The sequence below is a fragment of the Heptranchias perlo genome, chromosome 2 (genome assembly GCF_035084215.1).
Source record: "Heptranchias perlo isolate sHepPer1 chromosome 2, sHepPer1.hap1, whole genome shotgun sequence".
Taxonomy (NCBI): domain Eukaryota; kingdom Metazoa; phylum Chordata; class Chondrichthyes; order Hexanchiformes; family Hexanchidae; genus Heptranchias; species Heptranchias perlo.
In genome coordinates this window covers 147,009,393-147,036,778 of record NC_090326.1, presented here as the reverse complement: position 1 = coordinate 147,036,778, position 27,386 = coordinate 147,009,393, and the positions used below count along the sequence as shown (strand labels likewise).

Genomic DNA, 27,386 nt, shown 5'->3' with positions numbered 1-27,386 from the left:
CGGTAACCAGAGGATTTAATGTGATTGGCAAAAGAAGCAGGTGACATGAGGAAACAGTTTTTTTTAAATGCAGAGAGTTGTCATGATCTGGAATGCGCTGCCTGAAAGGGTGGTGGATTCAATAGTAACTTTCAAAAAGGAATTAGATAAATACTCGAAGGGAAAAAAATTACAGGGCCCTGGGGAAAGAGCATGGGAGTGGGACTAATTGGATAGCTCTTTCAAAGAGCCGGCACAAGCACGATGGGCCGACCAGCCTTCTTCTGTAGTGTAACATATTATGATACTAAGAAGACATAGCTTCTCTATACCTGGATGGAGCTCTAATATTTTTGCAGGTCACCAGGAATGCCTTTATCTGCCAGTGCACGGTACTTAAGCAAGCCTGTTGAATTTGCCCGAGGAACCTAACAAATTCAAAACTAACAGGTCGTGGCCACCAAAATGCATCACTCAGTATTTAATCCAACCCAGATTTTCAAGGGAACAAACAGTGCACAAAAAAATACACTATGATACATTCAAACAGCACAATTAGAAGAATCCATTATAGATAAACAGGAAAAATCAGATAAAGATACTTATTGATTTACAAGATATGATTTCTGTGTAGATTTTGTCTGTTTAGCTAAAGTAATTCATGCTTTTCCATTTCCAGAGGGTGGTGGGACAGAGAGAAATAGTCCTCATAATCTTCAAGAGAATATACGTCAGACCGTCTACAAGAGAATCTATTTTAACCTCGAGTCTCATTATCTGATTAGTCTTTCATTATCTGAAGACTAGGAGAACACAGGAGGGCTTGTATCATTCCCAGTGAGCAACCTACAATAACAAGGGTTAATCTGTTTAATCTCTGGGCAATGCTCACAATACCAGCTAAAGGGTGTATGCTGTCAAACTTCAGTTTGCAGACAGTGAGGGCTAGCTTATGGAAGTGGTCCTTAGGGCTGAACAAGTGAGTAATACCGTAAAATCGTTAACACTCACCTTCAGAAACATTCCTGATGCCTTATTCCAAGCTCGAAAATATACTTCAGCTACATAGGCCATCATGGACCTGCGGGTAAAAATACAATCACAAGTTTATCATTCGGAGGTAATCATGGCGGCATAAGGACAATATTACAAAGAGGAAAGGATTCTAAATGCTTTATTCCTCCCCCTCCCATTTATGTGACACTTAAAAAAAGCATGTAATAAATGGGTACTAAATATTCCTGGATGCAAGGTGTTCAGGAAAGATAGGGAAGGAAAAAGAGAGCTGGGGGTGAGGGGGTGGTGGCAGTATTGATTAAGGAGAATATTGCAGTGCTGGAGAGAGGGGATGTCCTGGAGGGGTCAAGGACAGAATCTATTTGGTTAGAGCTAAGAAACAGGAGAGGTCCAATTACATTACTGGGTGTATTCTACAGGCCACCAACTAGTGGGAAGGATATAGAGGAACAAATTTGCAGGGAAATTACAGAGAGGTGCAAGAACCATAGAGAAGTGATAATGGGGGATTTCAATTATCCTAATATAGACTGGGATAGCAATAGTGTAAAGGGCAGAGAGGGGGAGGAATTTCTGAAGTGTATTCAGGAGAACTTCCTTGATCGGTACATTTCCAGCCCAACAAGGAAGGAGGCATTGCTGGATCAGGTTCTGGGGAATGAGGTGGGTCAAGTGGAGCAAGCGTCAGGAGAGGAACATTTCGAGAACAGTCATCGTAGTATAAGGTTTGGATTAGTTATGGAAAAGGCAAGGAGCAACCTAGAGTACTTAATTGGAGGAGGACCAGCTTCAGTGGATTGAGAAACGGATCTGGCCCGGGTAAATTGGAATCAAAGATTGACAGGCAAAACTGTAATCGAACAATGGGCAGCCTTTAAAGAGGAGATGGTTCGGGTACAGTCTAGGTACATTCCCATGAGGGGAAAAGGTAGGGCAACCAAAGCCAAAGCTCCCTGGATGACGAAAGAGATAGAGTGCAAGATGAAACAGAAAAAGGGGGCGTATGACAGATGTCAGGTTGATAGCACAAGTGAGAACCAGGCCAAATATAGAAAGTACAGAGGAGAAGTGAAAAAGGAAATAAAAGGGGCAAAGAGAGAGTATGAGAATAGACTGGCAACTAACATAAAAGGGAATTCAAAAGTCTTCTACAGGCATGTAAACAGTAAAGGGGTTGTAAGAGAAGGGGTGGGACCGATTAGAAACCAAAAAGGAGACCTACTCGTGGAGGCAGAGGGCACGGCTGAGGTACTAAATGAGAACTTTGCATCTGTTTTTACCAAGGAAGATGATGCTGCCAAAATCACAGTAAAAGGAGGTAGATGAGGGATGGGCTAAAAATTGATAAAGAGGTGGTACTAGAAAGGCTGGCTGTATACTTGAAGTAGTTAAGTCACCCAGGCTGGATGGCATGCATCCTAGGTTGCTGAGGGAAGTACGGGTGGAAATTGCGGAGGTACTGGCTATAGTCTTCCAATCCTCCTTAGATATAGGGATGGTGCCAGAGGACTGGAGAATTGCAAATGTTACACCCTTGTTCAAAAAAGGGTGTAAGGTTAAACCCAGCAACTGCAGGCCAGTCAGTTTAACCTTGGTGGTGGAGAAGCTTTTGGAAACGATAATCCGGGACAAAATTAATAGTCACTTGGATAAGTGTGGATTATTTAAGGAAAGACAGAACGGATTTGTTAAAGGCAAATCATGTTTTAACTAACTTGATTGAGTTTTTTGATGAGGTAACAGAGAGGGTTGATGAGGGTAATGTGGTTGATGTGGTGTGTAAGGACTTCCAAAAAGGCGTTTGATAAAGTGCCACATAATCGGCTTATCAGCAAAGTTGAAGCCCTTGGAATAAAAGGGGCAGAGGCAACATGGATACGAAATTGGCTAAGTGACAGGAAACAGAGTGGTGGTGAACGGTTGTTTTTCGGACTCGAGGAAGGAATACAGTGGTGTTCCCCAGGGGTCGGTACTAGGACCACTGCTTTTCTTGATATATATTAATGACTTGGACTTGGGTGTACATGGCACAATTTCAAAATCTGCAGTTGACACAAAGCTTGGAAGTGTAGTGAACAATGTGGACGACAGTGATAGACTTCAGGAGGACATGGTGCTGGTGGAATGGGCGGAGACATGGCAGATGAAATTTAACGCAGAGAAGTGCGAAGTGATACATTTGGTAGGAAGAACGAGGAGAGGCAATATAAACTAAAAGGGTACAATTCTAAAGGGGGTGCAGGAACAGAGAAACCTGGGGATATATGTGCACAGGTTGTTGAAGGCGGCAGGGCAGGTTGAGAAAGTGGATAAAAAAGCATACAGGATCCTGGGCTTTAGAAATACAGAAATAAGGCTCTACTTTAGCACCCACGATCGGGTGCGTTCCTGGCAGGGGGGGCTACGAAAATCGGGGATTCCCGGGGCGGGGCGGGTCTGGAGCCCGGCTCCAACCCGCCACATTTCCAGGTTCCCCACTGACATGTGTGCGCAGCACCCGCATGTGGGACTCCAACCGGCAATTAAAGCTGGCGGGGTGCCACTTAAGATATTTATTTTGGTATTTCAGGTCGTTTACAGACCTGATTAACGTGATATTTTAGGAGGGTTGGGATTTTACAAACAACTGGGACTGTTTCCTGTATTGGGGCAAACACTTCCAGTTCAAATGGACGTGTTGCAGCCATCAGCCTGTGGCAGCTGCAAGGGTCCATTTGACAGGTGGGGGTGGGGGGTGGGGAGACCCTCACTCATTGCAGGAGGCCACTCTGTCACTTTGGACAAAGTTTGGCCTCCACCACCCTCCTCCTAACAAAATTCACCAACTTGCACACTTACCCCGATGTCCAGACACATGTACCTACCTTGCGGACCCCCTCAGATGTACATCTTCCGGATGGGGGCCGCCGTAACTGCAGGCATGACCTCCTCGGAGGGCGAACAGCATCACCAGCCCCGCCATGCACGCCGTCCACCTCTGACACGTGGAGCTCCACAACAGCGTGCTGTGACACATCCACCTGTACAACAGGAGGGAGGGCTACCGCAGAGAGAGATGCATCGCAGAGGGCACTACCCTCGCCACAGGGTCCACAGACCGAGGCTCAGCTTCCTGGACCTCTCTGAGCAGCAGTGCACACGGAGGCTCAGTCACTCGACATGTAATCGTGGACATCTGCAGCCTCTTTCATGCCAAGCTGCTCCTGGCTGGCCCGAGCACCATCTTCTTACCTGTCGCTGTCAAAGTCACCACTGCCCTCAACAACTTCTCCTCCACATCCTTCCAGGGTGCCACCGGAGACAACGCTGACATCTCTCAGTCGTCTGCACAAAAGAGCCCTGCAAATACACCTACACCCACTCTGCAGTGACACAATGGGTGGCATAAGTTGTGGGTCTTCATTGTGATCCTCAGGAAAGGCCATTATTGCACAAACCAGACAAGATTCGCAAAGACATGGCAGTAGTGATGCCAATATAATATGTAATGTGAGTTGGTCAGAAATTCAATCTAAGTAACAACCATGACAAACCCTCAAACACCCTTGTGCATCCCCTTCATGCTCATGACACATTTGCCTTACGCTGCCTACTGCACATATGTGATGCATGCCCTGTGGCTGCAGCACAGGTAGTGGCAGGTTGAGTGAGGCTGACCGTGAAAGAGATGCATGAGAGGGTGAGTATGAGATAGAGCCAGGAGATTGTATGAGGATTGGGTTGAGTGGTAGTGGCGGGATGAGTACTGGCGAGGTGAGTAAGTGCAGGTAAGATGAGGATGAGGTTTGAGTGGGTGTGAGGAGTGATGTGACAGAGTAGTGTTGGCAGTGCAGAAGGAGATGTGGGGTGGGGGTGGTGATGTGGCAGGCGGAGTGTAGGGGAATGAGTAAGTGTACTCACTTTGGCTGACCTATTTAGGTCATTGCAGCGCCTCCTGCACTGTATGCAGGTGGGCGATATGTTGGTGGTGCAAGTGACCTCCTCTGCCACCTCGAGCCAGGCCTTCTTGGTGGCAGAGGCAGGCCGCTTCCTCCTGCCCGCCCGGGGGGGGGGGGAAGATCTCTGTCCTCCCCCTCCTCTTCACCCCATCCAATGATACCTGGAGTGAGGCATCATTAAACCTGGGGAGCAGCCTTCCCCCTGGGCTGCTCCATGCTGTAATTTTTCCTATTTCTTGCAGCATCAGTCAGTGGAGGACTGCCCCTTTAAATAGAGCTCCTCCAGCTGACAGACCTTACTGCGCATGCGCAGTCCGCCTGCCGCGCAGCTCAGCAGCGGGGAACCCAGAACACGAGGTAAGTGGCTCCAATCAGCCTGCGATTGTGCGCGGGGCAGACTGATTTCACCGGGCGCGTTACCCACGCGCCCAATCGCCCCTCCGCTGCGAACCCGCCGCCATGGGAATATCGGGCCCATAGAGTACAAAAGCAAGACGGTTATGATGAACTTTTATAGAACACTGGTTCAGCCACAACTGGAGTATTATGTCCAATTCTGGGCACACACTTTCGGAAGGATGTGAAGGCCTTAGAGAGGTACAGAAAAGATTTACTAGAATGGTTCCAGGGACGAGGGACTTCAGTTACATGGATAGACTGGAGAAGCTAGGGTTGTTCTCCTTAGAGCAGAGAAGGTTGAGAGGAGATTTGATAGAGATATTCAAAATCATGAAGGGTCTCAACAGAGTAGATAGAAAGAAACTGTTCCCATTGATGGAAAGGTCAGTAACCAGAGGACACAGATTTAAGGTGATTGGCAAAAGAGCCAAAAGGTGACAATTTTTTTTACGCAGCGAGTGGTTATGATCTGGAATGCACTGCCTGAAAGGGTGGTGGAGGCAGATTCAATTGTGGCTTTCAAAAGGGAATTGGATAAGTACTTGAAGGGAAAAAATTTGCAGGACTATGGGGAAAGGGCAAGTGGGGGGGGTGAGGGACTAGCTGGATTGCTCTTGCAGGGAGCTGGCATAGGCTCAACGGGCCGAATAGCCTCCTTCTGTGCTATAACCATTCTATGATAAGTTTTACACGTGCTAGTTCAGTGCGCTGGAAGGCCAACATGATGCTCTGTAGGGTGGCATGACACATCTGGAACTCACTACAAGTCCCGAGCGGCAGCCACACCATCTTGAGAAAGTGCAGAGTTAAGGTTGGGAAAATCTCAGCATTGAAATATGAGCAAGTGCAGAGCTAAGTCTAGGCACTTCCCTGCAGGAAAAGCCATCACTTCTTCACCTCCCAGTTACACAGTGCAATTGTCAGAGGCTTGGGAGCGCATTAGCTGTCTGGCCTCAGCTGGGGATAGATTATTAAGTGGCAACTTAGGGGAGATAATAATGAGATAAATAAAACAAAACATTTTTCATGCAAGGTCAAAACAATAGTTATATAAAGGCAAGCAACAATGAGCGTAGCATTCCTCTCTACTGCATTAACCAGCTCTTTCCTAAAACAATCAATATATTTTCAGTATTAGAGCAAACATGATCACAGCTTCTAACTTTGTGAAGACTAAAAAAAAATCTGTAGTCAGATAATTGATCGAAACCCCAGAATATCTAACTTTATAACCTAAATTCTAGAAACTGTCTAAATGTAAGGTCACTGTATACTAAAATCAGTTCACTCACATACCTTGACTTAAACCAACACTCAAAAATGCTTTCTCCTCCCCCCACCCCCCAAACAAGTAATTTGTACATACTTAGGAAAGAAGTGTAGCTGGTTCTTAATGGTGCCATGGATCATCTTGATAAATTCCACATCCCAGCTGAACAAAAAACTTAAAAAACGCCTTCCCTAAACAGAAACAAGGAGCACAGTGTAAATTCACAACTTAAGACACCAAGAAGTACTCTATAGTGAACTAATCCTTGAGATTTACTCTGAATGCAAGACAGTCATAAACACATTTATATAAAATCTATATTTTAAATACCCTCACCATAAGGCAGCTATCCTTTTGCTGGACTTTAAAGCACTTTTCATGCAAGTATTTAAGTTGTAAACAACAGCTACTTTGCAATGTTGAGTGATTAGACAAGGCCAAATACTACTTGCTAAAATGAATGCAAGGTGTGACAAAAGCTAAAATATATACTTTTTTAAAGTTTACTATTGCAGCAGCTAGCTGGCCCCCTCAGATAAGTTATCTTTGCTGTTTTGCTGAGGCTAATCTTTAAACGGTCAGTTCTCTTCTTCCTACCCAATTCCACTGAAAACAATTGAAGCTGGGAATCATAGGAGAGAAAGCTGGGTAGAGATGCATCACTTTTTAGTGAAAGTGCTGCCTCATGGTAAATTTCAAAACACATTTTTTTGGTTGTCTTTTCAGGTGACGACAGGATAAGGCCATTTTAGCCCATATTCCTTTTCGATTAAATGGCTATTAAATCAAATATAAATGACTGCTGCTTACAATTTAAGTTGTAAACAATTTTACAACACCAAGTTATAGTCCAGCAATTTTATTTTAAATTCACAAGCTTTCGGAGACTTCCTCCTTCCTCAGGTAAATGTTCAGGATCTCCTTGAAGCCTACGCATTTATACATATAGAACAATACATGGTGTTTACAGACTGCCCCTGCAACTGCCCGTTGCCAAGGCAATCACCTTTATGCAAGTGTTAAGGCCTTGAAGACGCAGCATCAAATTTAAAAGAACTGCAAAGAAAAAGATTTAAGTAGACAACCAATAGGTGGCAGTGTAGCACAACTTATTAGGGCTTCAACATGCCATGCCAACAAGCACAGGAAGGAACTTGCACCACCAGTTCTCCATACAACAAATTCTTGATTGGGGAAGGGCAGTGTTTGTTGACGCCTATGTGCTCATCTACCTTAAGAGGAGATGGTTCAGTTGGATGAGTCATTCTAAGGTTTTTGTTGTCACACTTCCTTATGGCCCGATTAAGAGCAACAGATTGTTCATCAGTCTCTTATTACCCAGGAAATTGCACAGCAGAGTACAAGTGAATACAAAAATAAAAATCAAGGATCGCAAAAGGCTCATCAAAGCTTATTCCTCCAGTACCCTAATTCTCTGAGCATTCAGCTACATTTTGAACATTCATATGGGGGGGGGGGGGGGGGGGGGGAAGATTGTGCATAATTCCATGTTCATAGTCGAAAATCAGTGTTAAGTGAGCCACCGACCCTATTCCAGTACTGTTCTGTGGCTCCTACCTTCTATTGCTGCTGTAAGCAATTGAAAGCTGCTACATATCTTGTGTCGCGATGTTCTTTCACTACACTACAGCAGTGATGAGAAGTAGGAGCCTCAGAGCAGCACTGATGGATGAAAGAGAGTTCCAGCATTAATTGAAGGAGGAGATTGCCAGCGTCAAATGAATGAGAGGGGGCAGAGGATGTGCCAGCATGACTAAGTGCTAAGGGAGGAGAGTGCCAGCATTGAGGGGAGGGCGTGGGGAAGGTACAGAAGGAATGGGGAGTGAAGGAACAGTGGGTGTGAAGAAAAGTATCAGTTTATACTGTGGAGAATGGGAGGATGAAGAGTGGACGCAGATAGTGAGAAGAGTGCCAGGTTGAACTAAGGGAAGAAGAGTGACAGCTTGAACTGGAGGGGGTGAAACCAATGGTAGCTTGAATTGTGACAGAGGGGGAAAGTGGCAAATTGAATTGAGGCAGAAGAATGCCAGCATGAATGGTTGGAAAGAGGACGTTGGAGGGAGAGAAAAGAGTCAGGCCGAATTGGGGAGCAGGCAGGAGGGAGAAGATTGCGAGCTTGAATTGGGACAGAGTACGTTTCTGTGAACCAGGATGGGTGGTGGTTGGAGGGACTAGTGTCTCCGAAGTACAAAAGTGTATTCTAATTAGTGTTTTCTAATTAATTTTGATGTAACAATTCAAACTTTCCTGGGGGAGCATAGCCCCAGACACCCCAGATATCATAGAATTTGACAGCACATAAGATGGCATTCAGCCCATCATGCCTATGCTGACTCTCGACTATCTGCTTGGTCCCATTGCCCTGCCCCCTCTCCATAAATATTTGAAAAAAAAATCAAATGTTATCTACTTCTCTTTTAAAAGAGATTATGGATTCTGCTTCCATCACTGTTTCTAATAAGGCAATCCATCACCATACAACACTAAAAAAAAATGTAAAATAGTTTAACCTCTCCCTTCGTTCTTTTGATAATGATCTTAAATTTATGAAAGAAAAAGACTTGCATTTATACAGGCACCTTTCACAAACTCAGGACATCTCAAAGCACTTTACAGCCAATTAAGTACTTTTTAAGAAGCGTAGTCACTGTTGTAATGTAGGAAACACGGCTGCCAATTTGCACATAGCAAGGGACCACAAACAGCAATGAGATAATGACCAGATAATCTGATTTTAGGTGTTGGTTGAGGGATAAATACTGGCCAGGACACCAGGGAGAACTCCCTTGCTCTTTTTCAAAATAGTGCTATGGGATCTTTTATGTCCACCTGAGAGGGCAGACGGGGCCTTGGTTTAACGTCTCATCTAAAAGACAGCACCTCAATACTGCACTGGAGCGTCAGTCCACTCCAGGGACTTGAGCCCACAACCTTCTGACTCAGGAGAGATTACCACCACCGAGCCACGGCTGACACTCATTATGCCCTCTAATTACTGACTCACTGACCACTGAAAATAGTTTTTCTTGATTTACTTAATCAAATCCTCATATAGTTTTGAACAAGAAGTGCACATTATACATGCAAAACTTTTAATATATTAATTAATAACTTATTTTGTTTTACTGAGATGAAGACTAAATGATCAACATAATTGGTCTCAGATGACTGAATTACCAGAATAGCAGAATGTGCCAGAGTTTATAATTAAAACAGATGACATATGTAGTGGATTGAGTGTAGCTGGTACAATCTGTGATTGGTCAACATCGAGTGCCAGGCAGCGGTTAAGTAACCTGGTCATCTCCAGACAGCTTCAAGTGGATGAGCGCCTAGAGGAAGGTAGTGGGACACCTGATGGAGGAAATACCATCAATAGGCAGATGAGCTCATCTTTCAATTAGCCAACGGCATCCACAAGCTGCAAGCAGTGACACAGCTGCAGTACATACCATGTCAATGAAAGAGCAACCATGGACAGTCCAAAACACAACACAAGGGTTCAAGTCCCTGCCTTAAAATGGAGGACAGTCATAGGAGCTCCGACGATTGTCGACCGATGATGATGATGTAGCGTATATTCTACTGTTGTAACATTAAAAAAAACTGCCAAAAAATTAGCAAACTGTATACTACAGTGGACTTCAGCAAAGCATTTGACAAGGTACCGCATGGTAGGTTGTTACATAAGGTTAAATCTCATGGGATCCAAGGTGAGGTAGCCAATTGGATACAAAATTGGCTTGACGACAGAAGACAGAGGGTGGTTGTCGAGGGTTGTTTTTCAAACTGGATGCCTGTGTCCAGCGGTGTGCCTCAGGGATCGGTGCTGGGTCCGCTGTTATTTGTTATTTATATTAATGATTTGGATGAGAATTTAGGAGGCATGGTTAGTAAGTTTGCAGATGACACCAAGATTGGTGCCATTGTGGACAGTGAAGAAGGTTATCTAGGATTGCAACGGGATCTTGATAAATTGGGCCAGTGGGCCGATGAATGGCAGATGGAGTTTAATTTAGATAAATGTGAGGTGATGCATTTTGGTAGATCGAATCGGGCCAGGACCTACTCCATTAATGGTAGGGCGTTGGGGAGAGTTATAGAACAAAGAGATCTGGGAGTACAGATTCATAGCTCCTTGAAAGTGGAGTCACAGGTGGATAGGGTGGTGAAGAAGGCATTCAGCATGCTTGGTTTCATTGGTCAGAACATTGAATGCAGGAGTTGGGATGTCTTGTTGAAGTTGTACAGGGCATTGGTGAGGCCACACTTGGAGTACTGTGTACAGTTCTGGTCACCCTATTATAGAAAGGATATTATTAAACTAGAAAGAGTGCAGAAAAGATTTACTAGGATGCTACCGGGACTTGATGGTTTGACTTACAGGGAGAGGTTAGACAGACTGGGACTTTATTCCCTGGAGAGTAGGAGGTTAAGGGGTGATCTTATAGAAGTCTATAAAATAATGAGGGGCATAGATAAGGTCGATAGTCAAAATCTTTTCCCAAAGGTAGGGGAGTCTATAACGAGGGGGCACAGATTTAAGGTGAGAGGGGAGAGATACAAAAGGATCCAGAGGGGCAATTTTTTCACTCAAAGGGTGGTGAGTGTCTGGAACGAGCTGCCAGAGGCAGTAGTAGAGGCGGGTACAATTTTGTCTTTTAAAAAGCATTTGGACAGTTACATGGGTAAGATGGGTATCGAGGGATATGGGCCAAGTGCAGGCAATTGGGACTAGCTTAGTGGTATAAACTGGGCGACATGGACATGTTGGGCCGAAGGGCCTGTTTCCATGTTGTAACTTCTATGATTCTATGATTGATTCTATAAGCAGATTCAAAAACCTTTATTGGTTTTGTAAAATTGTGCCAGACTATGCATTCTGGTTTGAAACACTGTGAAACAATGTAATATTGCTTTCTTCATTTACCTCTTCCCTTTTCATGTGGCCAGCACTCATGAAACACTGAAGCAAAACATCCTTCACTTCATTGCTGGCTTCAGAATTGAACTCAAAATTCAGCAAAGCTTGTTGGAAGCGGCAGAGTCGAATTATATCAGCATTCTGTGTATGACAAAGTGGAAAGGAAAGCAACATTTATTTACTGTATTGGTATCTCAGAACTACAACCTCAGAACATTACACGTCTAGTCATTTCACGGAAATAGACCAAAGAATAATAAAGAGAAAAACAAAGTGACAGTTTAGGTAATAACGAACAAAGTGTTTACATATTGGGAATTTTAGAACATATGGAATAAGGCACAGCCACAAGATCACAAGCTTCTCATTTTATGTATGATAGTGCTTGCATCTAAATACAAAGAAACTGAGAACGCACACTTTATAAAGGAAAACAGGAGGAAACAAAGAGGAGTAGGAAGTGAGGAGAAAGCAGCCTACAGCTGAAGAATAGAGAACAAATATGGGTGAGAGAAAATGAGTGTAACACATACAGAAATAAGCACAAGAGGGGCATGGAAAGGGAGTCGAAGATATGGAAAAGAGAGGAAATAGATTGAAGAAGGGACTTACAAAGAGCAAGAAAAAAAATGTCAGACACAGAGAGGACAAAGAGAAATTCTGTGAGAACCAGGCAGAGAAAAGGGGGAGGCAGAAAGGGGGAGGAAAAGGGAGTGATATAGAAATTGAAGTGGGAGCCAATTAGAGATAATCATAGGGAGAGAGAGAGACATGCAATTATTATTTTTCTTTTTGCCAGTGAGAAACGTCACAGATAAGATCTGTATAAATTAATATTCTGCAAAATTAATTAATCTTCTGATCAATAAGTCACTATACCGAGAATTTTGCCAATAAGCTTTTCTCCAACAACATAATGAAGGCAGTTTTTCCTAATTCTTCTTTTCCTTCTAATCCTTTGTCCCACCAAGCCTCAAACAAACGTTGGATTGTAATTTTCAAAACTCCTTGAAACTTAGGCAATGCTGGCAAAATGCCTGAAAAGAAAAAAATAAAAATGAAATAGACATCAAAAGATTTCAGATCTATTGGATACACCTTGGGTTCTAGAGATGCTTTCAAAATATTTGAAACAGAACAAACAAATAATAACTGGTGATGCCATTATTAATTCTATTACTGTTTATGTTTTATGTGTCCTTTCTGCAAGCATATCACATGTGAAATCATTCTTCATTCACTGAATAGGCAGTGCCATTTTCCTGGTCATGTTAATCATACATCACAGTTTTGATCCACAAGGACAAAATAAAAACAAGCTGTAATTACCACAGGTTTGCCACAGCATGAATAAGTCTGTGGCTATTAAGGCTGCTTGGACAGTAAATGCAGACCACGTATACCACTTAAATAATAACCCACTATTTAGCATCTTCTGTATATGAATTTACAGCTAGTGGTCAATTAGGTATCAAATGAATACACGCTTTACCCAAGTAAAATTAGGCACTGACCCTCCACAAATAAACAGTGTAATATTGTCACCCTAATTTTGCACAAACTGCACTGCAACAAATGATTAAAATTTCATACCCGATAAAAGGAGCAGAAGATTCGACTATGCCACATCCATAAACTCTAGATTGTCAATAAACTAAGCTGTAATCTCTCTCAAAGATTCCTAGCATAGTGGATTGAGAAAGAATGAGTTGCCGTTTTCACCTTGGGAGTTGGCACATACACACAAAATGACAATCTTGGTATTACAACCTGTCGACACATTAAGTAAAATATTTTCTTATTCTGTAATGATACTATGTGCTGCTGCATGTGCAAAAATGTCTATGTATCTATGGCACAGAACTTGGACCTGTGCTCACAGGAACGATGAAATATTACACAGTAGCAGCAGCAACAATATATTGTGTTGGCAACATATTACACCCTCAGTGCCAGCTGTACATTTTCAGAATGCAAATTTGAAATGCAATCTCGGTCCTGCCTTTCCTCCAAAAATCAGCAATTTAAAAAAATAACACTCTGATCCCATGTTCCCAGCATTGAGCCATGCCCAGAGGGAATGGAGGTTGGAGAGTTAGGGTTACAATATAAGAAAATGACAAACAGGAAAAGACCAGCTGGTCCATTGAGCCTGTCCCACATCATCATGGTGCAATAAACACCATGATCCCCATCGCCTCACTCCCCCAACCCCACTCACCAGCAGTCATGTACTCTCCTGGAAGAGACAAAAAGAGAGAAAAAACCTTAGGCCAAATCAGGTAAAAACAAAATGTTGAAAATTCCTCTCTGACCCCCAAAGTCAATCACTGTTACGATTAGGTTAGACAGAGGGTTGTCGACTGTTGGAACAAGTTGCCGGCTTGTGCGGTGAGTGCAGATTCACTGCTGGATGAGTTCCTAGCTGTGACGTTAGAAAAACCTCAACATCTAACCTAATTCTATGCTTACATTACTTATACATGTCCCCTGGTCCTTGCTAACCTTTCTAACTCAAAATAGCCTATCCACATCAACTGAATCTAATAGTCTCTTTATTTTAAAAGACTAAATCAAATCTCCTCGAAGTCAATCCTTTTCTAAAGTTGAAGGGCCTGGCTCTCTATGCCGATCCTAGCGCCTTTAGGCCAGGTATCAATCTAGGGTCTTTCCTCTGAACTTTTCCCAAGGCTTCTATATCACCCACCATGTGAGGGGGCCAAAACTGGACACGGTATTCTAATAAATGAGGCCTAACCAAGGTCTTATACAAGGGATCCAATTTTTTTTTTTTTTTTTTTTTAAAGTACACCTCCTATGAAGCGCCTCGTGAGGTTTTTCTAGTTAAAGTCACTATATAAATGCAAGTTGTTGTTGAATAATTGACAGAGGCACAAAGCAGTACTGTCATGCCAAAAAAAACCTACCATTCAAAATAATAGCAATTTCCAGTAGGTCACTGTAAACAACATTCTCATCAATTACATGTACAGAGGCCGCAACCACCTCAGTTACACCGCTGATCACAGCCAGATTTTTCTGCTGAAGAGAAACAAAACAAGTGAGGTTTTATTATAATTTTATTCAAATGAAAATGCAATTTAATTTTCATTTAATTAACATTTTACTCCATTAAAAATGCACCATATCACTCCAATTTCTGGGGGGGGAAAAAAAGTGTGAATAAAACAAAGCATGCTTTATCTCGAGTACAATCGATCGTTCATATGCCTAAACCAGGAGCGCTTCTCAGTGAGGCAGTACATTGACACAGCAGAATAGAACTATAGAGTCCATCTCCACCTGCAATACTCTTTCCGCAAGGATCAGTGCTTGGGCCTCAGCTGTTTACATCTATATCAATGACTTAGATGAGTGGACCAAGTGTAATGTACCCAAGTTTGCTGATGATACAAAGCAGGGTGGGAAAGTAAGCTGGGGGGTGGACACAAAGAGGCTGCAAAGGGATATAGACGGGTTAAGCGAGTGGGCGAGAAGGTGGCAGATGGAGTATAATGTGGGGAAATGTGAAATTATCCACTTTGGTAGGAAGAACAGAAAAGCAGAATTGTTTTTTTAAAAAATGAGACACTAAGAAATGTTGGTCGTCAGAGGGATTTGTCCTTGCACATGGATCACAGAAAGTTAACATTCAGGTACAGCAAGCAATTAGGAAGGCAAATGGTATATTAGCCTTTATTGCAAGGGGGTTGGAATACAAGAGCAAGGAAGTCTTGCTGCAATGTGCAATGCCAGGCAATGACCATCTCCAACAAGAGAGAGTCTAACCACCTCCCCTTGACATTCAACAGCATTATCATCGCCGAATTCCCCACTATAAATATCCTGGGGGTCACCATTGACCAGAAACTTAACTGGACCAGCCACATAAATACTGTGGCTACAAGAGCAGGTCAGAGGCTGGGTATTCTGCAGCAAGTGTCTCACCTCCTAACTCCCCAAAGCCTTCCCACCATCTACAAGGCACAAGTCAGGAGTGTGATGGAATACTCTCCACTTGCCTGGATGAGTGCAGCTCCAACAACACTCAAGAAGCTCGACACCATCCAGGACAAAGCAGCCCACTTGATTGGCACCCCATCCACTCCCCTAAACATTCACTCCCTTCACCACCGACGCACTGTGGCTGCAGTGTGTACCATCCACAGGATGTACTGCAGCAACTCGTTAAGGCTTCTTCGACAGCACCTCCCAAACCCGCGACCCCAACCACCTAGAAGGACAAGGGCAGCAGGCACATGTGAACAACACCACCTGCACGTTCCCCTCCAAGTCACACACCATCCCAACTTGGAAATATATCGCCGTTCCTTCTTCGTCGCTGGGTCAAAATCCTGGAACTCCCTTCCTAACAGCACTGTGGGAGAACCTTCACCACACGGACTGCAGCGGTTCAAGAAGGTGGCTCACCACCACCTTCTCAAGGGCAATTAGGGATGGGCAATAAATGCTGGCCTCGCCAGCGACGCCCACATCCTATGAACGAATATATATAAAAAAAATTATATAGGGTTCTGGTGAGACCACACCTGGAGTTCTGTGTACAGTTTTGGTCTCCTTGTCTGAGGAAGGATATACTTGCCTTAGAGGGGGTGCAACGAAGGTTCACTAGATTGATCCCTGGGATGAGAAGGTTGTCCTATGAGGAGAGATTGAGTAGAATGGGCCTATATTCTGTGTAGTTTAGAAGAATGAGAGGTGATCTCATTGAAACGTATAAAATTCTTAGAGGGCTTGACAGGGTAGATGCTGAGAGACTGTTTTCTCTGGCTGGAGAATCTAGAGCTAGAGGTCATAGTCTCAAGATAAGGAGTTGGCCATTTAGAACAGAGATGAGGAAAAATTTCTTCTCAGAGAGTTATGAATCTTTGGAATTCTCTACCCCAGAGGGCTGTGGATGCTCAGTCATTGAGCATATTCAAGACTGAGATCGATAGATTTTTGGACTCTAAGGGAATCGAGGAGTATGGGGATCGGGCGGGAAAGTGGAGTTGAGATAGAAGATCAGCCATGATCTTACTGAATGACAGAGCAGGCTCAAGGGGCCACATGGCCTATTCCTGCTCCTATTTCTTATGTTCTGGCGATTTCGTGGTTTCAGCAGTCGGATGGTGAAGAGGTGAGAAAATCTGGCCAGACTGGCTAGGAGAGTCACCAATTTCTGGCAACATATAGGAAAACTTTAACATTAACGGGAAAGAAAATTGTGCATTCTATCACTTGAAAAGGTAATTATATTAAATGAGTTAGTGAAGGTTGCAATAAATGTAAAAATTATTTACAGTCCTCTGGCAGTTTATATATTTAAATGCAAAACAGCATTATACAAATAATCTCTTCACCATATTCAGTGCACCCTCCACCTCCATCTCATCATCACTGTCTTCATGTTGCTGCCAGTTCTCAACCGGGTTGTCTAATAGGACATCGGTTAGGAGTCTCTTCAGTCGCTCCCACAATTCTTCCTTTTGCTTCCGCGGGAACTCCTGTAGCAACTCTTTTAGATCAAATGGATCTGAATTATTTTTCTAAAGGGAGCAAAAATGAAACAAAAATCAAATACATGATATTTTTCCCTTGGGTCAGCCAACTGTATTATATATATCGAAACCCATCATCGTGTGCAAGATTTTCCAAATCAAACTGCTAAGAAATCCATACAGATAAAGTTGGTTTGCCTGATTTGGATAGAACACTCTCTTCCAGTAGACACACCCAACTTAGCCAAATCCAACTACCAAATTATTGGGTCTGCCATAAAACACCGACTTGGTTCTGAACTTCCACCTCAAGGCATTTCATCTTGGAGCTGCCTTAACCTCCATCCCACACTCCCCAGGCAGGCAGTAGACATCAGGAGCTCCTCACAAACAGCATGGTGAGCAGTACAACCTTCCATCCCTGACCATAGCATGGACACAAATCACAACCCCCAACACCACCCCCCCCCACCGCAAAACAGTGGTTCTACCTTTTGGAGGTGTAGAGCTTCAGCAGTATCTACCTGTCTTTCAAATCAGATACATAAAATTATATTCAACCACTAGATAAATATGGATGGATGATGAAGGCCATTCAACCCATCTTATTTCATCCATCTCAAACGACCTTAAAATCCCCCTATTTCAGTACCCAACTGATTCCAGGGCTTTTTTGCCTCCATTTGGCATCCTGTGAGCGAAGAAATTCATGACATCAACCCTAAGTTTGCCTTTTACTAATTTGAATCTGCATCCTCGTCATACTCTTGCAATTAGTTTTAAGTAATATTCCAGATATACCTTTTCCATACCATTTACTACCTTGTAAAGTTATTTCTTTTTAAAAGGCTTTTCTCCAGTATTTCCTCATACCTCGGAAACGACAATCAGTCTGGTGGCTCTTCTCTAAATAGTGAGCATTGGGTGTGGTCTGACCAGCCAATAGAGTTACAACTGAACCTACTTATTAACTTACGGGCACAGTAAAATAGTTCTTCACATTGGGAGTTTAATGGCATTAAGTCTAAATTATCACACCTTCAGCTAGAACCACAGTGAAATTGCCAATCATAAAAAGTTTGCCATGACAAATTATAGCTAACTACTGAAGTACAACATAAGGTTATCAGAACCAAACTCTGATTTCATGGAAGTCTGGATAAGGGCTCAAATTTCACAATCTTCTGATAAGAGGTATTGGTCGACAATTTGCTGTAGCAGAGTATCTTACGGCATCTGCCATTAGTTAGACTTTCCCCTGGACCCTTTTGCCCACAAAGTTGCTGAAAGTGCGAGCTGATAACGGCGCAGTGAGAAAAACCAGGCATCTTGCACCCGAGTGAACAGGGCAACTGACAGGGTATCTCCTTAACCAATGAGATTTAAGGATTGGAAAATAAACAGGGGAAGGACTGAGAAGGAGGGTGAATTCAACGTCAAATCAGGTATAGAAAGAGAAATAAGAGGGAAAGAAAGATTGGAAGAAGAGAAAAAATGGACAGAAAAGAAATAATTGTTTTTAAAATCTCCTCAAAATATTCAAAACCTGAAGGAATGAGACTCCACATTTATAATAGTTAATTTTCAGTGCCAGAGAGGTTGATTGGCAGTGATTAACACTTCTCATGTCATTAAAAGGGTACTAACGCTTGTAATGACGAAACTTAAGCTTTCTGTGGCGCGTTTAATGGGCAATTAACGGGCAAATACAGCAAGTTCCTGAAAAAAATGGAAGCTTGAGGTAGAGATGCCGTTTTCGCGAAGCTAACAGCTGAGCGGTGCAACTTGGACAGCAACTTTCGGATATTCACATTTAACTGCGCATCTGCTCCTCGCCTGAAGTTGCTGTACCATTTACCATAAATAATGGCAAGCGCCATTAGCCTTGCCATTAACGATAATCCGGGACAAAATTAACAGTCACTTGGACAAGTGTGGATTAATAGATTGCATTGTAAGCAGTGTAGATGAAAACATCAAATTACAAAGCAATATTGATAGATTAGGTGAATGGGCAAAACTGTGGCAAATGGAATTCAATGTAGACAAATGTGAGGTCATCCACTTTGGATCAAAAAAGGATAGAACAGGGTACTTTCTAAATGGTAAAAAGTTAAAAACAGTGGATGTCCAAAGGGACCTAGGGGTTCAGGTACATAGATCATTGAAGTGTCATGAAGAGGTGCAGAAAATAATCAAGAAGGCTAATGGAATGCTGGCCTTTATATCTAGAGGACTGGAGTACAAGGGGGCAGAAGTTATGCTGCAGCTAGACAAAACCCTGGTTAGACCGCGCCTGGAGTACTGTGAGCAGTTCTGGGCACCGCACCTTCGGAAGGACATATTGGCCTTGGAGGGAGTGCAGCGTAGGTTTACTAGAATGATACCCGGACTTCAAGAGTTAAGTTATGAGGAGAGATTACACAAATTGGGGTTGTATTCTCTGGAGTTTCGAAGGTTAAGGGGTGATCTGATCGAAGTTTAAGATATTAAGGGGAACGGATAGAGTGGATAAAGAGAAACTACTTCCGCTGGTTGGGGAGTCTAAGAGTAGGGGGCACAGTCTGAAAATTAGAGCCAGATCGTTCAGGAGCGAGATTAGAAAACATTTCTACACACAAAGGGTGGTAGAAGTTTGGAACTCTCTTCCGCAAACGGCAATTGATACTAGCTCAATTGCTACATTTAAATTGAGATAGATAGCTTTTTGGCAATCACAGTTATTAAGGGATATGGGCCAAAGGCAGGTATGTGGAGTTAGATCACAGATCAGCCATGATCTTATCAAATGGCGGAGCAGGCACAATGGGCTGAATGGCCTACTCCTGTTCCTATGTTCCTAATAAAAGGAAAGCCAGCACTGATTTGTTAAAGGCAAATCGTGTTTAACTAGCTTAATTGAGTTTTTTGATGACATAACAGAGGGGGTTGATGAGGGCAATGTGGTTAATGCCTGTATGGACTTTCAAAAGGCATTTGATCAAATGCTACATAATAGGCTTGTCAGCAAAATTGAAGCCCATGGAATAAAAGGGGCAGTGGCAGCATGGATACGAATTTGGCTAAGCAACAGGAAACAGAGAGTAGAGGTGAACGTTTGTTTTTCAGACTGTAGGAAGGTGTGCAGTGGTGTTCCCCAGGGGTCAGTACTAGGACCACTGCTTTTCTTGATGTACGTTAATGGCTTGGACTGGGGTGTACAGGGCACAATTTCAAAATTTGCACATGACACCAAACTTGGAATTGTAGTATGCAGTGAGGAGGATAGTAATAGACTTAGAGGACAGAGATAGGCTGGTGGAATGGGCGGACACGTGGCAGATAAAACTTAACGCATAGAAGTGCGAAGTGATTCATTTTGGCAGGAAGAATGAAGGGAGGCAATATAAACTAAATGGTACAATTCTATAGGGGGTGCAGGAACAGAGACCTGAGGGTATATATGCACAAATCTTTGAAGGTGGCAGGACAGGTTGAGAAAGCAGTTAAAAAAGCATACAGGATCCTGAGCTTTATATTTAGAGGCACAGAATATAAAAGCAAGGAAGTTATGTTGAACCTTTATAAAACACAACTGGAGTATGTGTCCAATTCTGGCCACGCACTTTAGGAAGGACGTGAAGGCCTTAGAGAGGGTGCGGAAAAGATTTATTAGAATAGTTCCAGAGATGTGGGACTTCAGTTATGTGGATAGAGTGGAGAAGCTGGGGTTGTTCTCCTTCGAGCAGAGAAGGTTAAGAGAAGATTTGATAGAAGTGTTCAATATCATGCACGGTTTAGGTAAAGTAAATAAAGAGAAACTGTTCCCATAGGCGGAAGGGTCAAGAACCAGAGGACATAGATTTAAGGTGATTGGCAAAAGAACCAAAGGCGACATGAGGAAGAACTTTTTTTTTGGGCAGCGAGTAGTTATGATCTGGAATGCGCTGCCTGAAAAGGGTAATGGAAGTAGATTCAATTGTGGCTTTCAAAAAGGAATTGAATAAATACTTCAAGGGAAAAAATTGGTCGGGCTACGGGGAAAGAGTGGGGGAATGGGACCAACTGGATTGCTCTTACAAAGAGCCTGCACGGGCTCGATGGGCCGAACGGCCTCCTTCTGTGCTGTAACCATTCCATGATACTTTGATAGCAAGGTCTGGCCCATTAGTTTATTGGAGGGGTCAGCCAGATGGATTGCAGAGTCTTTTCCAGTCTTGTACTTACCTGTATTCAAGTCCCACCAGGTCTACCATATAATGGAACTGGATATTCACAAAACCAACAAAAACACAGTATGTGGCAAAAAAAACAAAAAGGAAAAATGGGAGGTGATTAGAAAAGAGAACTTAATTTGAATTCCACTCCTCTGGTTGGTCGGCAGTAATAAATGTCATGAATTTAAAATCGTCAAGTGAGAAGAGCTTTTGCAGACATTACTTTACACAGAGAGTTGTTGAAACGTGCAATGCAATTGAGGCAGAGACCATTGCATTTTTGAAGGGAAAAATGAATAAATATTTGAAGCAGAGGAAGATATGGGGCAGTGGGATTCATGTTGGATTGTTAAAGGAAACCAGCCCAGACTTGATTGTTCCAAAGGCCTCTTCCTGTGCTGTATGGTTCTAGCTATAATAGGTCACACTCACCATTAACTACCTTCATTTATGAAGCTGGATAAATGTTTGTAGCCATATGGATTATTCCAAGAACATTCTGAACAGGTGCAGTACTTACATGGAGCAGAATAAAATTCAGGAAGTCCTCCACAGAATCTTTACACACAGATCGTAGAAAGGAGTCACGTTTTGACATGATGCACAATACTTTTCTGCGTCTAAGAAAATGGATTCTGCCAGGAAATAAACATACATTATGGAAAAATACAACCTTCTCATTAAGATCGGTTCAGTAGACTAACAATTTAAGCTTGCTAGCTCTCTTAAAATTGAAACAAAGGTGTAACATAGACTCATGTCTCATCCAAAGACCTCAGAATAGATGTAGGGCAAGCAGCTCAGCTTAGAATTAGACGAAGGTTGTGTACGTCTCAGCCTAAACAAGCAGCCAGGTAGGGGGACGGAATTGGTGTCCAAGGTACAAGGTTTGTGGCAGGATGGCTTCAGTCTTGCCAACGCTGCTCTAAAGAAAGCTCCAGCTCATTCACAACTTAATGCCGGACAATTTGTGGAACAATGCAGGAATAATTATGGAGTTGGGGGAAGGGGGTTGTAGCAGAAATGTTGGGTGTTATGTACATATACAGACACTGACTCCATGGATACATGATGTTGCTGAAGGACAACGGTCAGTGATGAGGGGATATGAATTTAGTGGTTATGTTACTGGACTAGTAATCCAGAGGCCTGAACTAATAATCCGGAGTCAGAGTTCAAATCCCGCCACGGCAGCTGGGGAATTTAAATTCAATTAATTAAATAAAATCTGGAATTTTAAAAAAAATAGTATCAGTAATGGTGGCAATGAATGGTGATTGTCGTAAAAACCCATCAGGTTCACTAATGTCCTTTAGGGAAGGAAACCTGCCGTCCTTACCTGGTCTGGCCTATATGCGACTCCAGACCCACAGCAATGTGGTTGATTCTTAATTGCCCTCTGAAATGGCCTAGCAAGCCACTCAGTTGTAAAACCTTGCTAAAAAAAGTCATAAGAATAAAACAGGACCACCCGGCATCAGACTACTAGGCACCGGACACGACAAAGGCAAACCAAGCCCAGTCAACCCTGCAAAGTCCTCCTCACTAACATCTGGGGACTTGTGCTGAAATTGGGAGAGCTGTCCCACAGACGAGTCAAGCAACATCCTGACATAGCCATACTCACAGAATCATACCTTTCAGCCAACGTCCCAGACTCTTCCATCACCATCCCTGAGTATGTCCTGTCCCACCGGCAGGACAGACCAACCAGAGGTGGCAGTACAGTGATATACAGTCAGGAGGGAGTGGCCCTGGGAGTCCCCAACATTGACTCCGAATCCCATGAAATCTCATGGCATCAGGTCAAACATGGGCAAGGAAACCTCCTGCTGATTACCACCTACCGTCCTCCCTCAGCTGATGAATCAGTCCTCCTCCATGTTGAGCACCACTTGGAGGAAGCACTGAGGGTAGCAAGGGCACAGAATGTAGTCTGGGTGGGGGACTTCAATGTCCATCACCAAGAGTAAGGAATCTTACAACATCAGGTTATAGTCCAAAAGTTTTATTTGAAAATCACAAGCTTTCAGAGGCTTTCTCCTTCGTCAGGTGAGTCACCTGACGAAGGAGAAAGCCACCGAAAGCTTGTGATTTTCAAATAAAACTGTAGGACTATAACCTGGTGTTGTAAGATTCCTTACATTTGTCCACCCCAGTCCATCACCGGCACCTCCACATCACCAAGAGTGGCTCGGTATCACCACTACAAACCGAGCTGGCCGAGTCCTGAAGGACATAGCTGCCAGACTATCAGCGGCAGGTGGTGAGCGAACCAATAAGGAAAAACCTACTTGACCTCGTCTTCACCAATCTACCTGTCGCAGATGCATCTGTACATGAAAGTATTGGTAGGAGTGACCACCGCACAGTCCTCGTGGAGATGAAGTCCAGTCTTCACACTGTGGACACGATTCAACGTGTTGTGTGGCACTATCACCATGCTAAATGGGATAGATTCAGAACAGATCTAGCAGCTCAAAACTGGGCATCCATGAGGCGCTGTGAGCCATCAGCAGCAGCAGAATCGTATTCCAGCACAATCTGTAACCTAATGGCCTGGCATATTCCTCACTCTACCATTACCAACAAGCCAGGGGATCAACCCTGGTTCAATGAGGAGTGTAGAAGAGCATGCTGGGAGCAGCACCAGGCGTGCCTAAAAATGAGGTGCCAACCTGGTGAAGCTACAACTCAGGACTACATGCATGCTAAACAGCGGAAGCAACATGCTATAGACAGATCTAAGCGATTCCACATCCAACGGATCAGATCAAAGCTCTGCAGTCCTGTCACATCCAGTCGTGAATGGTGGTGGACAATTAAACAACTAACGGGAGGAGGCTGCTCTGTAAACATCCCCATCCTCAATCATGGCGGAGTCCAGCACGTGAGTGCAAAAGACAATGCTGAAGCGTTTGCAACCATCTTCAGCCAGAAGTGCCGAGTGGATGGTCCATCTGGGCCTCCTCCCGATATCCCCAACATCACAGAAGCCAGTCTTCAGCCAATTTGATTCACTCCACTTGATATCAAGAAACGGCTGAGTGCACTGGATACAGCAAAGGCTATGGGCCCGACAACATCCCGGCGAGAGTGCTAAAGACTTGTGCTCCAGAACTAGCCGTGCCTCTAGCCAAACTGTTCCAGTACAGCTACAACACTGGCATCTACCCAACAATGTGGAAAATTGCCCAGGTATGTCCTGTCCACAAAAAGCAGGACAAATCCAATCCGGCCAATTACCGCCCATCAGTCTACTCTCGATCATCAGCAAAGTGATGGAAGGTGTCGTCGACAGCGCTATCAAGTGGCGCATACTCACCAATAACCTGCTCACCGATGCTCAGTTTGGGACCACTCGGCTCCAGACCTCATTACAGCCTTGGTCAAAACATGGACAAAAGAGCTGAAGTCAATGGGAATCAGGGGGGAAAACTCTCCAGTGGCTGGAATCACACCTAGCACAAAGGAAGATGGTAGTGGTCGTTGGAGGCCAATAATCTCAGCCCTAGGACATTGCTGCAGGAGTTCTTCAGGGAAGTGTCCATGGCCCAATCATCTTCAGCTACTTCATCAATGACCTTCCCTCCATCATAAGGTCAGAAATGGGGATGTTTGCTGATGATTGCAGAGTGTTCAGTTCCATTTGCAACCCCTCAGATAATGAAGCAGTCCGTGCCCACATGCAGCAAGACCTGGACAACATCCAGGCTTGGGCCGATAAGTGGCAAGTAACATTCGCAACAGACAAGTGCCAGGCAATGACTACGTCTCCTTGACATTCAACGGCATTACCATCGCCGAATCCCCCACCATCAACAACCCGGGGGTCACCATTGACCAGAAACTTAACTGGACCAGCCATATAAATACTGTGGCTACAAGAGCAGGTCAGAGGTTGGGTATTCTGTGGTGAATGACTCACCTCCTGACTCCCCAAAGCCTTCCCACCATCTACAAGGCACAAGTCAGGAGTGTGATGCAATACTCTCCACTTGCTTGGATGAGTGCAGCTCCAACAACACAAGCAGCTCGACACCATCCAGGACAAAAGTAGCCCGTTTGATTGGCACCCCATCCACTACCCTAAACATTCACTTCCTTCACCACCGACGCACTGTGGCTGCAGTGTGTACCATCCACAGGATGCACTGCAGCAACTCACCATGACTTCTTCGACCGCACTCCCGAACACGCGACCTCTACCACCTGGAAGGATAAGGGCAGCAGGCACATGGGAACACCACCACCTGCACATTCCCCTCCAAGTCACACACCATCCCGACTTGGAAATATATCGCTGTTCCTTCTTAGTCGCTGGGTCAAAATCCTGGAACTCCCTTCCTAACAGCACTGTGGGAGAACCTTCACCACACGGACTGCAGCAATTCAAGAAGGCGGCTCACCACCACCTTCTCAAGGGCAATTAGGGATGGGCAATAAATGCTGGCCTTGTCAGCGACGCCCACATTCCATGAACGAATAAAAAAAAATTAAAATAAATAGCAAAGGCCTTTGGAGCCTCACAGCACACAGGGTTGACTGAGGCTTGGTTAATGGGATCTTTGACTTGATCTGTGCCATTTCCTGTGCATCTGATCTTACTCGACCCCACACAACTATATTTGGGTCCCCCTTATCTTTCAACCCATCAGCTTCCACATTCACCATATCATCTTCCGCCACCTCTCTTGCCTACAACATGATCCCGCCACCAAACACATAGGTCCTCTATTCCCCACCTTCCAAAACAACCATTCCATCTGAAACAGCCTGGTTCACTCTTCTACTACCTCCATCTTTAGCTATCCTTCCCTAAGCAAGTGTAGCAGATGGAACACTTGTCCTTTCACCTCCTCCCATACAACTGTCCAGTGCTCCAAGCAATCCGTCCAGGAGAAAGCAATGTACACGTATTTCCTCTAATGTCGGATATTATATTTGCTTCATCTACAAACACAGATTAGCTGACCACTTTACCAAGCACCTCCATTCGGTCAGCAAGTGTGAACAGAGTTCCCTGTGGCTCACCATTTTCATTCCCCATCCCACTCCATACTGACTTCCATACCAGGGAGGTAGGCACTGTTGAAGTAACCTTGGTGAGTTGCTGCAGTGCATCGTATAGATCATACATACAGTACGCTGTAGATGGAGAAGTTCAATATTGAGTGCAGTGGTAGGGGCATTGATCAAACTAACTGCTCTGGAAGTTGTTGGCCATCTTGAGTGTTGTTACAGTTGAGCTCATCCAGGAGAGTGGTGAACATTCCATCAGATTCCTAACTTGATCCTTGTAGTTGGTGGGGTATGGAAGGGGTATGGAAGTGGACCACTCATCACAGAATAGCCAGTCTCTGCCCTGTTTTGTAGCCACACTATTGTTATGAGTGGTCCAGTTCAGGTTCTGGTCAATGGTGACACGAAAGTTGTTGATGGTGAGGAAGTCAGCAATGATGGTGGCATTGAAGATCAGGGGAGACAGCTGGGCCTTTTCTAGTTTGGGATTATTTGGTAATTACATGGTGCTTATGTGGCATGAATGTTACCTGCCACTTGTCAGCTCAAGCCTAGATGTTATCCAGATCCTGCTGTAGGCTGGCATGGGCTGCTTCATTATCGGAGGAGTTATGAATGGAGTTGAATCTTCAGCAACCAGTCCCACTCCTGACCTTTGATGGAGGGAAGGTGATTCATGATGCAGCCAAAGATGCTTGGACCAAAAACATTTCCCTGAAGAATTCCTGCAGCAATGTCCTGGGACTGCAATGATTGGTTTCAGACAATCCTTTAAGTCAGGTATAACTCCAGGCACAGAAGTCCCTTTAACCTTAATTTTGCTGGAGCTCTTTGGTGCCATAGTCGGTCGAATGCTATCTTGATGTTGATGGAAGCTACTCTCACTTCTCTTCTGGCATTCAGCTGGTGCATCCATATCAAACCTGTGATGAGTGTGTCTGGTAGAACCCAAACTCAGCAATTACTGGTGAGTAGGTGTCACTTGATGGGATGGGAGACGACCAGTAAGGCATTAATTGGCTCTGATGCACAGGTTCTGTGCAATACCACTGGAATGTTGTCAGGGTCCATTGCCTTTGCAGTGTCCATTGCACTCAGCCACTACCTAATGCAACATGC

General features: G+C 44.0%; 1 protein-coding gene across 4 annotated transcripts in view; it reads right to left on the bottom strand.

Annotated features, from left to right (window-relative positions):
• Positions 1-27,386, bottom strand: part of ncapg2 (non-SMC condensin II complex, subunit G2) — a 108,098-nt gene that overhangs the window by 78,842 nt on the left and 1,870 nt on the right. For 3 of the 4 annotated variants that reach the window (XM_068008087.1, XM_068008093.1, XM_068008102.1), the window contains exons 2-8: positions 21,766-21,880; positions 16,912-17,097; positions 14,476-14,590; positions 12,428-12,585; positions 11,555-11,689; positions 6,700-6,794; positions 991-1,060 (exon numbers count right to left, since the gene is read on the bottom strand). In XM_068008087.1, coding sequence (XP_067864188.1) covers positions 991-1,060; positions 6,700-6,794; positions 11,555-11,689; positions 12,428-12,585; positions 14,476-14,590; positions 16,912-17,097; positions 21,766-21,843 — 837 coding nt within the window. In that variant the 5' untranslated portion in view covers positions 21,844-21,880. The remainder of the gene's footprint in view (positions 1-990; positions 1,061-6,699; positions 6,795-11,554; positions 11,690-12,427; positions 12,586-14,475; positions 14,591-16,911; positions 17,098-21,765; positions 21,881-27,386) is intronic. The other variant, XM_068008110.1, reaches the window with a different exon arrangement.